Source organism: Furipterus horrens, unplaced genomic scaffold, assembly GCF_987537825.1.
Source record: "Furipterus horrens unplaced genomic scaffold, mFurHor1.1.pri manual_scaffold_5, whole genome shotgun sequence".
Taxonomy (NCBI): Eukaryota; Metazoa; Chordata; class Mammalia; order Chiroptera; family Furipteridae; genus Furipterus; species Furipterus horrens.
Genome location: NW_028327175.1, coordinates 128,749,859 through 128,763,760, shown reverse-complemented (window position 1 = coordinate 128,763,760; position 13,902 = coordinate 128,749,859). Strand labels below are relative to the sequence as shown.

Sequence of the window (13,902 nt, the reverse complement as noted above, 5' to 3'; positions counted from 1 at the left end):
TTGCCCATTTTTTAATTGGTTGTCTGTTTTCTTGATGTTGAGTCATACAAGCTTATTATATATTTTGGAGATCAGGCCCCTATCTGAGATATCATTGGCAAATATGTTTTCCCATATGGTTGGTTTCCTTTTCATCTTGCAGACGTTTTCTTTTGCTCAGCAGAAACTCTTTAGTTTGATGTAGTCCCATTTGTTTATTTTTTCCTTTATTTCTCTTGCCTCAGGAGATGTATATGTGAAGATATTGTTGTGTGAGATATCTGAAATTTTTCTGCTTATGTTTTCCTCTAGGACTTTTAAGGTGTCACGGCTTGCATTTACGTCTTTGATCCATCTTGAGTTTATTCTCGTGTGTGGTGTAAGTTGGTGGTCTAGTTTCATTATTTTGCACGTCCCTGTCCAGTTCTCCCAGCACCATTTGTTGAAGAGGCTCTTCTCACTCCATTTTATGTTCCTTCCTCCTTTATCAAATATTAGTTGACCATAGAGGCCTGGGTTTATTTCTGGACTCTCTATTCTGTTCCACTGACCTATATGTCTGTTCTCATGCCAGTACCAGACTGTTTTGATCACAATGGCTTTGTAGTATTGTTTGATGTCTGGTATTGTGATTCCTCCTGCTGTGTTCTTCTGTCTCAAGATTGCTTTTGCTATTTGGGGTCTTTTTTGGTTCCATATGAATTTTTGGAGTATTTGTTCTAGGTCTTTGAAATATGTCATTAGTATTTTAATAGGGATTGCATTGAATCTGTAAATTGCTTTGGGTAGTATGGCCATTTTGATGATGTTGATTCTTCCCATCCAAGAACATGGTATTTGCTTCCATTTATTTGTATCTTCCTTAATTTCTTTCTTCAATGTTGCATAATTTTCAGTGTACAGGTCTTTTATCTCTTTGGTTAAGTTTATTCCTAGGTACTTTATTTTTCTCGTTGCTATAGTAAATGGTATTTTCTTTTTTGTTTCTCTGATATTTTATTGTTGGTGTACAGAAATGCCTTCGATTTCTGTATATTTAGTACCCTGCTATTTTGCCAAATTCACTTATCATATTGAGTAGTCTTCTAGTGGAGTTTATAGGGTTTTCTATGTATACCATCATGTCATCTGCATATAATGATATTTTTATTTCTTCTTTCCCAATTTGGATGCCTTTTATTTCTTTCTTGTCTGATTGCTGTGGCTAGGACTTCCAACACTATGTTGACTAGAAGTGGAGAGAGTGGACAGCCTTGTCTAGCTCCTGATTTCAGGGGGAATGCTTTCAGTTTTTGTCCATTGAGTATTATGTTGGCTTCAGGTTTCTCATATATAGCCTTAATTATGTTAAGGTATGCTCCCTCTATTCCCATTTTGCTGAGTGTTTTCATCAGAAATGGGTGTTGTACTTCATCAAATGCTTTTTCTGCATCTATTGATATGATCATGTGATTTTTGTCTTTCATTTTGTTTAGGTGATGTATTATATTTATTGATTTGCAAATATTAAACCATCCTTGCATCCCTGGGATGAATCCCACTTGATCGTGGTGTATGACCTTTTTGATGTATTGCTGGATCCTTTTTGCCAATATTTTATTGAGGATTTTAGCATATATATTCATCAGTGATATTGGCCTGTAATTTTTTTCTTTGCTTTGTCTTGACCTCGTTTTGGGATTAGGGTAATACTGGCTTCATAGAAAGAGTTTGGGATTTTTCCCTCTTCTTGGATTTTTTGGAATAGTTTGAGGAGAGTAGGAGTTAGTTCTTCCCTAAATGTTTTGTAAAATTCGCCCGTGAAGCCGTCCGGTCCAGGGCTTTTGTGTGCAGGGAGACTTTTGATTACTGTTTCAATTTCCTTCTTTGTTATTGGTCTGTTGAGACTTTCTACTTCTTCTTGATTCAGTTTTGGAAGGTTATATACTTCTAGAATTTTATCCATTTCTTCTAGGTTGTCAAACTTCTTGCCACACAGTTCTTTGTAGTAATTTCTTACTACTGTTTGTATTTCTGTGGTATAAGTCATGATTTCTCCTCCTTCATTTCTGATTTTGTTTATTTGGGTCTTCTCTTTTTTTCTTGATGAGCCTGGCTAGAGGCTTGTCGATTTTGTTTATTTTTTCGAAGAACCAGCTCCTAGTTTCGTTGATCGTTTGGATTGTTTGTTTAGTCTCTATGTCATTTAGTTCTTCTCTGAGCTTGATGATTTCCTGCCTTCTACTTGCCCAAGGCTTTGTTTGTTGGTGTTGTTCTAGTTCTTGTAGCTGTAGAGTTAGATTTTTTATTTGAGATTCTTTTAGCCTTTTCAGATATGCCTGTATTGCTATGAACTTCCCTCTTAGGACTGCTGTTGCTGTGTCCCATAGGTTTTGGGCTGTTGTGTGTTCATTATTATTAGTTTCTAGAAATTTCCTGATTTCTTCTTTGATGTCTTTGTTAACCCATTTGTTATTTAATAACATGTTATTCATTCTCCATGAGTTTGGGTGTCTTTGATATTTTTCTCTGAAGTTGATTTTTAGTTTCAAGGCATTGTGGTCTGAAAAGATGCTTGATATGATTTCAATTTTCTTGAATTTGTTGAGGCTTGTTTTGTGTCCTATCATGTGGTCTATCTTTGAAAATGTCCCATGTGCATTTGAAAAGAATGTATATTTTGCTTCTTTAGGGTGAAAAGTTCTGTATATATATCAGTTAAGTCCATGTGGTTTAGTGTGTTGTTCAATTCCTGTATATCCTTGGTATATCTTTGCTTTGATGATCTGTCTCTTATTGATAATGGAGTGTTGAAGTCCCCTACTATGAGTGTATTGTTGTTAATATCCTTCTTGTGGTCTTCTAGTATTTTCTTTATGTATTTGGGTGCTCCTATGTTGGGTGCATATATGTTTATCAGTGTTATATCTTCTTGATGAATCGTTCCTTTAAGTATTATGAAATGTCCTTCTTTGTCTCTTTTTATTGCCCTTGCTTTGAAATCCGTTTTGTCTGATGTGAGGACTGCTACCGCGGCTTATTTTCCGGTCCGTTTGCTTGGAATATTTTTTTACATCCCTTTACTTTCAGTCAATGTAAATCTTTTGTTTTGAGGTGTGTTTCTTGTAGACAGAAAATATGTGGGTCCTGTTTTCTTATTCATTCCATTACCCTATGTCTTTTAATTGGAGCGTTTAATCCATTTACATTTAAGGTTATTATTGGCGTGTATTTATTCATTTCCCTTTGTACCTCTGTTCCTTTCCCCTTTTTTTTTCCCTCTTTTTTCTTAGAACATTCCCTTTAGCATCTCTTGCAATGCTGGTATGGTGGAGATGTATTCTTTTAGTCTTACTTTGTCTGAGAAACTCCTTATTTCACCTTCCATTTTGAATGCGAGACTTGCTGGGTAGAGTATTCTTGGTTGTAGGCCTTTGTTTTTCATTGCTTGAAATATTTTTGACCATTCCCTCTGGCTTGTAGTGTTTCCATTGAGAAATCAGTCAGTAGTCTCATCGGAGCTCCCTTGTATGTTATTTGCTGTTTTTCTCCTGCTGCTTTTAGGATTCTCTCTTTGTCTTGGAATGTTGCCATTTTAATTATGATGTGCCTTGGAGTGGGTTTTTTGGGGTTCCTCTTCATTGGAACTCTCTGTGCTTCCTGAACTTGTATAACTTTTTCTCTCATCTGGTTGGGAAAATTTTCTGTCACTATTTCTCCTATCAGTTTTTCTATTCCTTGTTCTTCATATCCCTATTTAATTCCAGTGATTCTGATACTGTTTTCCCTTATGCTATCCTGTAATTCCCTTATTTCTTCTTCGTACTTTTTCAGTCTTTTTTCATTTTGTTCTATTGTCTGGGAATTTTTCTCTACATTGTCTTCTAACTCACTAATCCGATCCTCTGCTTCATTTAGTCTGCTTTTGACTGATTCTACTGTGTTTTTCAGTTCAGAAATTGAATTCTTCATTTTTTCTTGGTTCTTGTTCATAGTTCCTATGTCTTTTTTTATGCTGGTGTAGTTCTCTGCAAGTTCCCTGTAATTTTCTTGGAGCTGCTGGTAACTTCCTTGGAGGCTGTCATAGTTGTTTTTAAGGTTGTCGAGTATATTGAGCTTCTTCACCACCATTGTTTTGAATTCCATGTCTGACATTTGGGCTATGTCTATTCCATCTACCTCTCTTTCTGGGGATTCCTCTTTTCTTTTCATTGAGAGGTTATTTCTGCATCTTACCATGTTAGATTCTTCTTGATTGTTTTTGTTATTTAGGTTTATCTGTTTTGACTTCCCACCTTTGTGGTATGAGATTCTTTATAGGAGATCTGGGGGTTTCAGTGGTGCAGTCTCTTTGATCTCCTGAGCCTGATGTTCTTGGGTTACCCTTTATGTTGTTTGTTTATGCTGTCTGGTTATATTTCAGATGCTCTTTGGTAGGATCTTCCTTCTGGCTAGTTGATTGAGAGTCACTCTATCCACTTTGTCTTGAGTTCTTTTGTGGAGATGCTGTTAAAAACATAAACACACAGCCCAAGCAGGATACCCACACCTTCAAAAATATCCCCCACCCTCTATCTCGCTATCGTCAACCAACGAGCCAGTTTTAATATATATGTAGAAAGATTAGAGCTTTTATACTATAGGAAGAATAGATAAGAGTTGTTTTTAGGGAGGAAAAATATAATTTTTGAGAGAGGGGATGATAGATTAATAATAGTTGAGACTATGCAAGACAGTAGGTAATATTTACATTATATGTTAATAACAATAGAAGAAAAGGAGGGAAGAATGCAGAATATAGTAAGAAAATGGGATTGTATAGTATTGGATTTATATAGTAGTTATATTCTATTTATTTAGAGTGAAAGGGAGGCTAAACTAGACACACAAACAAATAAACAACAATTAAAGAGAAAGGATGAGAAGGAGAGATTGTATGAAACAAATTAGAGATATAGATTTTTTGTTTTTTTTCCTTTCCCTTTAAGAAAGAGAAAAAAAATGAATTTTTTTACTCAGTTCAGCCTTTGTGTATCGTCTTCTTTTTCTGCGTCCACAGCTGGTCTAATGAGGTGGGTCAGAGGTTCCTGTTCCTTGCAGCAGCGGTGTGCACCCGCAGTAGCCAGCACAGCACGTTCCTTTGGCGTCTGTTGGGGCTAGCCGGGGTGCCTTTGCACGTGCGCCCCTGCGTGTGCAAAGCAGCCCGAGAGCTTTCCTCAGGCCTGCTGAGTGCGTCCCGGGAGTTGGTCTCTCGCCTCTTAGGGCAGGGCCCCAGAACTTGGGCACAGTAGAAGTGAGCGTCTGTGAGTCGCTGCCACCCGCTGTTTTCCCGCCGAAGCCACCCGTCATTCCCACACCTGCCTGGGCAGGCACGGGCAGAACCTGCGCAAGTGGTCTACACTCCGGCCTGGCGCCCACTGGAGCTGGCCAGGGGCATCTGTGCACGGTCTTCTCCATGTCCAGTGGGACCTCCCTGTGCCCGTTGGGTCGCTGGTCTTATGTCTGTTGGGGCGTGTCCGAGGGGCACCTGGACTCGCGGCCCCGCGCACCTGGGCCAGTGAATGAGGGCACTTCCCTATATGCACCCTTGCGACCCAAGGGGTGGGTTGGGGAGTGGACGAGCGTGCCTCTGCATCTGTGCTCCTCAAGAATGTCCTACCACCCCCAAACTTTCCACCCCTCTCCGCAGTCCACAAGAGAAAAATATAAAGATAAATTACGTTCTCACTTGCCCAGCAGTACGCTGTCTCCTGTCCTTCAGTGCCAATGCCACCTGGTCGAGTCCTGTCTCTGTCAGCGGGCAGAGATCCGCTCTCCTCCCAACTCCTCTCCCGGGTAGCCTGTGGTCGCCAAAAAGCCTTTGTGTACTTCCAGCCACAGCTCAGGCAGCCACCCCAGTCAGGAATCCTGTCTTGTCCCTTTTTCCTCCACTGTCCTCACTAAACAGGTTGTTCCCAGATGGTTGTTCTCTAATCCAGCAGTGCCATGGCTCGAGTCCTGCCAGTGTCCAGCTGCTCACTGAGATGTTCTGTCTGCAATTAGTCCAAACTACAGACAGGTCTCAGGAGCCTGAAAGCACAGCCTCCCCTCACTCCTCCGCCATCTTCCTTCCTGCCTACCACTAATGTCTTCATGTTCTCCTGCTGAAGCGTGACAGTAATGGTTTGGCAATTGTGAACACTTGTACATTGTACAAAAATTGTTGAAGTTACCAAATGGGGGGAATTTACTAGTTTTTCCAACATTTTCTTGAATATAATGGAAAATACTTATATTGTAATATCTTAGACCTTTTAACTGTAATAAAATATATTGGTTCTAGTACTTAATTCATTATTTAATTTTACTTGTATATTATGCTAAAACACTTTTTAAGTTTGCTTTAAATTTCCTGAAAAGTAGTTTTCTCCTCAGCTAAAATAAAATAATGTACAATGAGTCTTGGATCGGGAATACAAAATTTCCAGTTCTTTCTGCTAATAAGAGCAGGATCCTCATCTTTTGCTTACTGATCTTTTCCTTAAACCTAGGAACAGTGTGTGACACAAGTGCGCAGAAAAGTATTTGTTTAATGAATGATTAAATGAACTGCCTTTTAGCTGTTTTATTTTAAGTTCACTTCGTATGTTAAGCCAAGTATTACTACGTTACAAATTATAGCAGAGTGCTGGAGAGTGGGACTCGGTGGAATTAAGTGTTTGCATAACCCACAAAGGGAGAAATACGATTTAAGAATAAAGGGGTATTGGTAGGGAATATCCCCTGGGTATGCCAAACCCACTAAAACATTCCCACCTTTTGCATCTCCCCAGGAGCACTCACTGTGGGCCTTGTGCGACAGTGTCAAACAATCCATGGACGAGACCGAACATGCATCCCACCTCGGCTTCCCCCAGAGTGGGTCACCACACTGTTTTTTATCATCATGGGAATCATTTCATTGACTGTCACATGTGGTTTGTTGGTGGCTTCCCACTGGCGAAGAGAAGCTACAAAATATGCTCGATGGATAGCATTCACTGGAAGTAAGTAACCCGTGCTAGTAGCTTGTCTAGAAGGCATGCACACTGCTCTTTTTATGAAGATAACCAAGAATCAGATAAACTGTGCAGTCCCTTCACTTCTTTCATAATTCTCATCACAACACCAGGACATCTAAAATCTTAATTGCTTTGTATGAAATGCTAATTTAATGTATTTTATTTTTGCTCACATTGTGACATGAGTGGTCTAGGTCTGTGACTCAGAGCTATTACTAACCCGAGTCTTTCCTCTTCTTGAAATTGGTATCTTATATCAAATAAAGATAAATCTATACAAAAATATAACAGATTAAATTAGATTAAGATGCTGATGTGCTTTTTAATACCATTGATTTTTAGTTTCTACTGTCAGTTGTATGTGACCATTGAAAAATCAACACATTTGGTTATTTAATACCTGTTTCTCAACATTTCTTACTCCATCAATCAATGCTCAAGGGTTTGATATATTTACATATTGCACATTCTCTTGTACTTTGTAGAATTGGTTTAATTTCAAAACACATCAGAGGCTTATCCCAAGTTAAAGGAAACAAAAATGCACAAAGAAAAGTTATTTCTATAATTCTGCTTTCTTCTTCCCCTCTAAAGCAGTTTGTCCCTAGGGGGCATTCATCGATGTCTGGAAACATTTTTGCTTGTCACAAGTAGGGGGATGCTACTGACACCTAGTGAGTATACGCCAAGGATGCTGTAAACATCCCACAAGTGCACAGAATCATCCCACAACAAAGACTTCTCTGGCCCAAAATGGCAATAAGGCCATGTTGAGAAACCCTGCTCTAAGGTACAGAATGACAAGACTTATGCCAAATACTATAGGATTTAACTTTGATTCAGTGTCTTAAAATTATCTCAGGTTTGCATAAATTTCAAAAAATGAATATTACAACATAGCTTAGTTTCACTTGATATTTTCATTTAGAACTCATAACATATCCCTGTTAATGTTAAAACTCAATGTATCCTTAAAGACCATAAGATGGGGTATTAGTTCATGAATTTCTTTCTCTTAATGTTTGTTTCCAGTTCTGTTGTTTTATTTTTGTCTCTATATCTACCTTAATTTTAAAATTTATGTCAAGTTACTTTTGACAAAAAAAAAATCTCCATTCTTGTTAAGAAATATGACACAAGGTGGTGATCTTTTTATTTTATTTTTTACGTTTTTGTTTTTTTATTGTTTATCCTATTACAGTTGTCCCAATTTTTCCCCTTTGCCTCCCTCCCCCCTCCCCCACCTCCACCCTCCTTCCGACAATCCCCACACCGTTGTTCAAGGCCATGGGTGATGCATATATGTTCTTTGTCTAGTCTCTTCACCTTCTTTTAACCAGTCCCAATCTCCTCCCTCCCCTTTTACAGTCTGTTCTTTGTTTCTGTGCCTCTATTTTGCTTGGTAGAGTTTATTTTGTTTTTTAGATTCTAGCTATGAGTGAGATCATATGGTATTTGTATTTTATTGCCTGGCTTATTTCACTTGGCATTAATAGTCTCCAGTTCTATCCATGCTGTCACAAAGGGTAAACAAGGTGATGATCTTGTTTGAAGTCAGACAGACCTCCCAAAACAGTTCTTTTCTAGATAGTAGGTCCAGAGGCAGTTATAGAGACAATGCTGCTAAATTGAAGGGTATTGGTGAGGAATTTAAAGAGAATCTTTACTCATTGGTACAATTAGTTGTTCAGATAGAATTCACTCTTTATGTAAAATCAAAGAAGGATGTAGTTTCTGGATTTAGTTGAAATTTGGGAATGCATGTACTATGAATATGAAAAAAAATCCTATAATTTAGCAAAGTAGTGTGAGTACAAAAAGTATTAAGGTACTCACTGAACCACTGTTCCTTGTGACCCAATAAAGGTAAAGAATGGATTATCTTGTTTTTCATTTCCCTTCAATGAGAATATTTGAGTATATGTAGCTACCTCCATATGCAGTGTGTTTTTCCTTTATTTTTTAAATAATTTAAGTTTTTAAAATAATAAGCATATAATACATAATTCAAAGTCTATGAAAGGGTCACCAAGTGAGAAGTAAGTCTCATTTGTGGCCCTGTAACCCAGATATCCAATACCCCTTTCCTTGAGGCAATCATTGTTACTAGCTTCTAGGGTTTCCTACCAGAGGTGTTCCATGCATAAAAACATGCAAAGGTGTTCCATGTATACATATATATGAGTGTTCTATAAATACATATTTATTTTGGGTATACTATTCTGTACCTTGGTTTTTAGTTCAAGAGTATATCTTGGAGTTTATGACATCTACAAAAACATAGAACTGCATTTACTCTTAGCTTCCTTAAATACATTGTTCTTTGTTACTAGAGCTAGTCCACTGGGTTGGCAGTCCTGAGCAGGTTTGCTCCCCCCACCACCCCGTGTTTCACTATTGTATATCATCAACTCTATTGTACATATTTCTGTCTCAGTTAAGCTGTAGTTTGGTAAGAATGTGAGGGTAACATTTTCTACTGGGTTTACATAGTGGAGAAATCACTCAGAGGAGAGCCACACAGGGTGGGGCTGGCCTATGGAGGGAAAAGGGTAATAAAGATATGTCCTTTTCTTTGGCACCATAATTTACATCCTCATCTACCAGTACACCTGATACCTGACTCTAACTACCATGGAGGACATGAAGTTATTAAGTCTTTATAGGCTTATTTAGGACCCAGAACTTAACTATCAAAAGTTGATAGATATTATCAGTATTAGATGATGCTTTATTGAGTTGTACACTTGAAACCTGTATGGTTTTATTAACCACTGTCACCCCAATAAGTTCAACTAAAAAAATAAAAATAATAATTTTTAAGATCTAAAGTAACTTTACAGGTCTCAATAGCTTAAAAGAAAAATTATCTACCCATATTAAATATCACCAGGAAGTATAGAGCACCTAATTCTTTGGATTAAAAATCAAAATTAGATTGAATAAGAGTTCATTGCTTCTTTTAAATTTGATTAAGCTTTTCCTAACCAATTTGGAAAATAATAAGTCTTGTGAAATACTAAATGATTATTATAATTTATAGCTTTTTATTTTACAATAGAAAATAGGAAAGAATAAAAATAAAGTTGATACATTAGTTAACAGAATAAAATTATATCTGCATATTTCTAAATTATTTAGTTTTTGAAATTAACTTAGTCATTAAGAAACAAACTGTCTTCAAAACTAATTGTATCCCTTTGTTTTTATAAATTATGTATAGCTACTTAGATTGTGGTTTCTTTTTACCTATCAAATCATATTAAGGGATAAAAACTATTAGAAATTGGTGATTAGCCCTGGCTGGTGTAGCTCAGTGGGCTGAATGCCAGCCTGTGAACCAAAAAGTCGCTGATTCAATTCCTAGTCAGGGCTAATGCCTGGGTTGTGAGCCAGGTTCCCATTTGGGGGCATGCAAGAGGCAACTGATCGATGTCTCGCACATCAGTGTTTCTCTCCCTCTCTTTCCCCCTCCCTTCCCCTCTCTCTAAAAATAAATAAGTAAAATCTTTTTATTTTTATAGAAATTGGTGACAAATAATACTGATAAGTGGGCATTGGTATCACTGATAGTTATTTATTGCTGACTATACAACAGAAGGACCAAAATGTCTAACACTTAATTATTGGATTTTTCATTTGTTCTATTGTAGATATCCAAAAGAATCTAAATTTGCTTATATAAAATTATTTGGTGTGATCATTTGCCCAAAGTGAAATAAACTGAGTATATAATATAAAATAATTCACCTAAATAGTGCAAAACAAACAAGGGTGCTGGTATATTTCTTAAGTTAGTGTATTACTTGAGAAAATGTTACTTTTTAAGGACTCTATTAAATTTTGTTGATTGATTAATACAAAAGTAATTTAGGACAAGTGTCAGCCGATGTTATCCAGAACTCTGTCAGTATTCCTGGGAAGAGATCTAACTTGGAAAGTTTTCTCATTCAGATAGTAATGGAAAGCTTCACCTCTTCATATACAGTGAGTATAGTAATCTATCTTCACATTACCCTGAAGAAATGTTTGTGCCTCCAGAGAAATTAGAATGACTGTACACTTTTGACCAGTGTGCTTTCAAAAAGCATAAACTATTTTCTTGGAAAAACTGACGTATCTATAGGTAACTTGCATTTACTAAGAAGGACATTTCTCTGGTAGCACAGGGGAACACATTGTCTGCTAATATAGTGGCCTGTGGAATTATTTCTACTCAGACAGTGGGTTTTCTGATATTTTTCTAAAACATTTTAACAAATATTAAATTTCATTGTGTTTGTATACAAAACTCAAAAGGTTTTCCCACCCTCTCCAGCTTGAACCTCTTTGTATTCAGAAACCTGACAGAGACAGGCAGTTGTTGCTGTTTGTTTTTTGTTTGTTTGTTTTTTGAAACTTTGTCCATGATGAGAGATAACCACTCTGACAATTTGCTTATCATCCCTGAAGTCTGAGGTTCTTCCACTAGCTGACTTTAAATCAGAGTAAGGTAAATGGTACTTACATGTACCTTTTCTCCTATTCCTTCTAACTAATATGAACTTAGAGGAGCAGAGACTTGGTAAAATAATAACTAACATGGCAATATGCAACATTTATTCAGCATTTACTGTCAACATGGCACTGTGCCAGGGACTCAATAATGTTTTGTTTATATTGGGTTGGCCAAAAAGTTCATTTAGTTTTTTTGTAAGATGACTCTAGTAGTGCTTAGTTGTCTTTAACTTCATTTAGAAAATTTTGTTAGGTTGTATTGTGACTGCTGTCATAGCAGTGTGCATTTAAAAAAAATTAACCAAAATTGGTGATTTTTTCTGCAGCCATTGTAATATTGAAGATGAAGAGAAGAAACATTTTTGGCGTATTGTGCTTTATTATTTCAAGAAAGGTAAAAACACACTGAAATGCAAAAAAAAAAAATAGATTTGTGCAATGTATGGAGAAGGTGCTGTGACTGATCGAATGTGTCAGAAGTGGTTTGCGAAATTTCTTGGTGCTATTGACATTTTGGCCAGATAATTCTTAGCTGTGGGGCTGTCTTATGCATTGGAAGACGTTTAGCAGCACCCCTGGCCTCTATGCACTAGAGGCCAATAGTTGGAGATAGCTGGCATACTCAAAATATGCAAATCAATCAAGTTATTGGTGAAAATGAAAAATGTGTCTTTTATTTTACAGAAAAAACTAAATGGACTTTTTGGCCAACCCAATACTTCTAGCATTTATTCCATTTTCAGAAGGGAACCAGAAGCCTAAGATTGCACAGTTAGTAAGTAGTACAGCCAGAACTTAACCCTATTCACAACTCTTAAAGGTCAATAATAATACACAAGCAAGTACTTAGCAGGCTTGGGGACCTTTCTTAATGCTGATATTTGAAAGGCTGACCCAGCCTTTACTGAATTGAATTGTTAGGCTTTGGGGATATTAGGTAATCTGTAGTGTATGCAAATATTTTGACAAGTGGCTTACATTTTAACAGGTTTGACCATGTTACACATCTACAATCCTTCTTATAAACTTCCTTTGTATCAATTTTCATTGTTTTTCTAATCACCAAACCATGTTACTAATGTTGTGTTTTGGTTTGTTTTACAGTGATCCTTTTCTGTATGGCTGCCCTAATATTTCCAATAGGATTTTACATCAATGAAGTCGGAGGTCAACCTTATAAATTACCCAACAACACAGTAGTTGGGTCATCATATGTACTTTTTGTCTTATCAATTTTCTTTACAATAGTAGGACTTCTGTTTGCTGGCAAAGTTTGTTTACCAGGCTAATGAATGTCTAAATTGCTTGACTTTTTTAATTATTTTAAATTTTATTTTATTTTTTTATTTTTGGAGGGTTGGGAGGACAAAGGCAAGGCATCTGAGTAGGAAGATGCTTAGATGAAACTGATGCTGAAAAGAAAAGAAAATGCTTTGATTAGTTCTCACTATGCACTTTGGATTTTTTAAAAAATTGAGAGCCTTTTTCATAACCAAATACAGACAATGTTGACTAAGTCTCCTGAGCACATATTCAGGCAGTCAGATCTGCACTGTGATAGCAGCCTAGTGAAGGAGGACACTTTCTACTGAAAAGCATGGGGCCCTTGTGACTCTGGTTCTGTTGTTAACGTCTAATGATTCATTTGAGGGGGAAAAATTCTAAGTATTTATGAATTATGGTAGACCAGAGGGATGCAAGAGAAGTTCCTGTGGGGCTGGCCTCACCTTCTAAGAAATTAGTGTTCACAGCTTCCTTGTAAGTAGTATGAGCCTTTGGCACCAGAAGGGATTGCTATTGTGTTATTGCACCAAGAAGCCAATAGATCAAAACTTGTTTGCTAAAATGTATGTAAAAATTCTGAAATTCCCTATTCTATGTGTACAAAAAAAAAAAAAATCAAACACTAAGAAACATGTTGCTGGGGGTGGGTGGGTGGAGGAAATATTCATTATATTTATATAAATATATATAATATATATTTTGCTGATGCAGTATACAGTGTGTATATATGTGTGTATGTGTGTGTAAATTTATATACACACATGCAAACAGTTTCTGGAAGAGAACTCTGAATGCTTTGCTAGCAAAACACTGTGGTGTGCATACCTAGAACTCAATTTTAAAAAAAGCCATTTATCTGAAGGCTACATAGTGGAGAGAGTCTTCAGTTTACCTCATTCTTTGTAACAGCCCTTGATTTTAACAGGTTTTTGTAATAGGTACAAATAATCCCATATCTTTCTAGATGGAATTTTAAGTTAAGCTAAAATTCTTTGTAGAGGTAATTTATTTGTATATGATAGTAGAAGGTAATATCATGTGAAACCTTGTAATTTTGGGAATTTGACACTATTTAAGTTATTGGCAAATGTCTGTTGTACAGAGGTTCTTTTTCTACTGGCTG

The 13,902-nt window shown here is 36.8% G+C and overlaps 1 protein-coding gene across 1 annotated transcript in view; it reads left to right on the top strand.

The window, feature by feature from the left end:
• MOSMO (modulator of smoothened) overlaps window positions 1-13,414 on the top strand; it is a 70,925-nt gene extending 57,511 nt beyond the window's left edge. Inside the window, exons 2-3 of the mRNA XM_090279221.1 lie at window positions 6,771-6,983; window positions 12,600-13,414. Of these exons, the coding sequence (XP_090135347.1) occupies window positions 6,771-6,983; window positions 12,600-12,784 (398 nt within the window). The 3' untranslated portion in view covers window positions 12,785-13,414. The remainder of the gene's footprint in view (window positions 1-6,770; window positions 6,984-12,599) is intronic.
• Window positions 13,415-13,902: the final 488 nt, after the last annotated feature.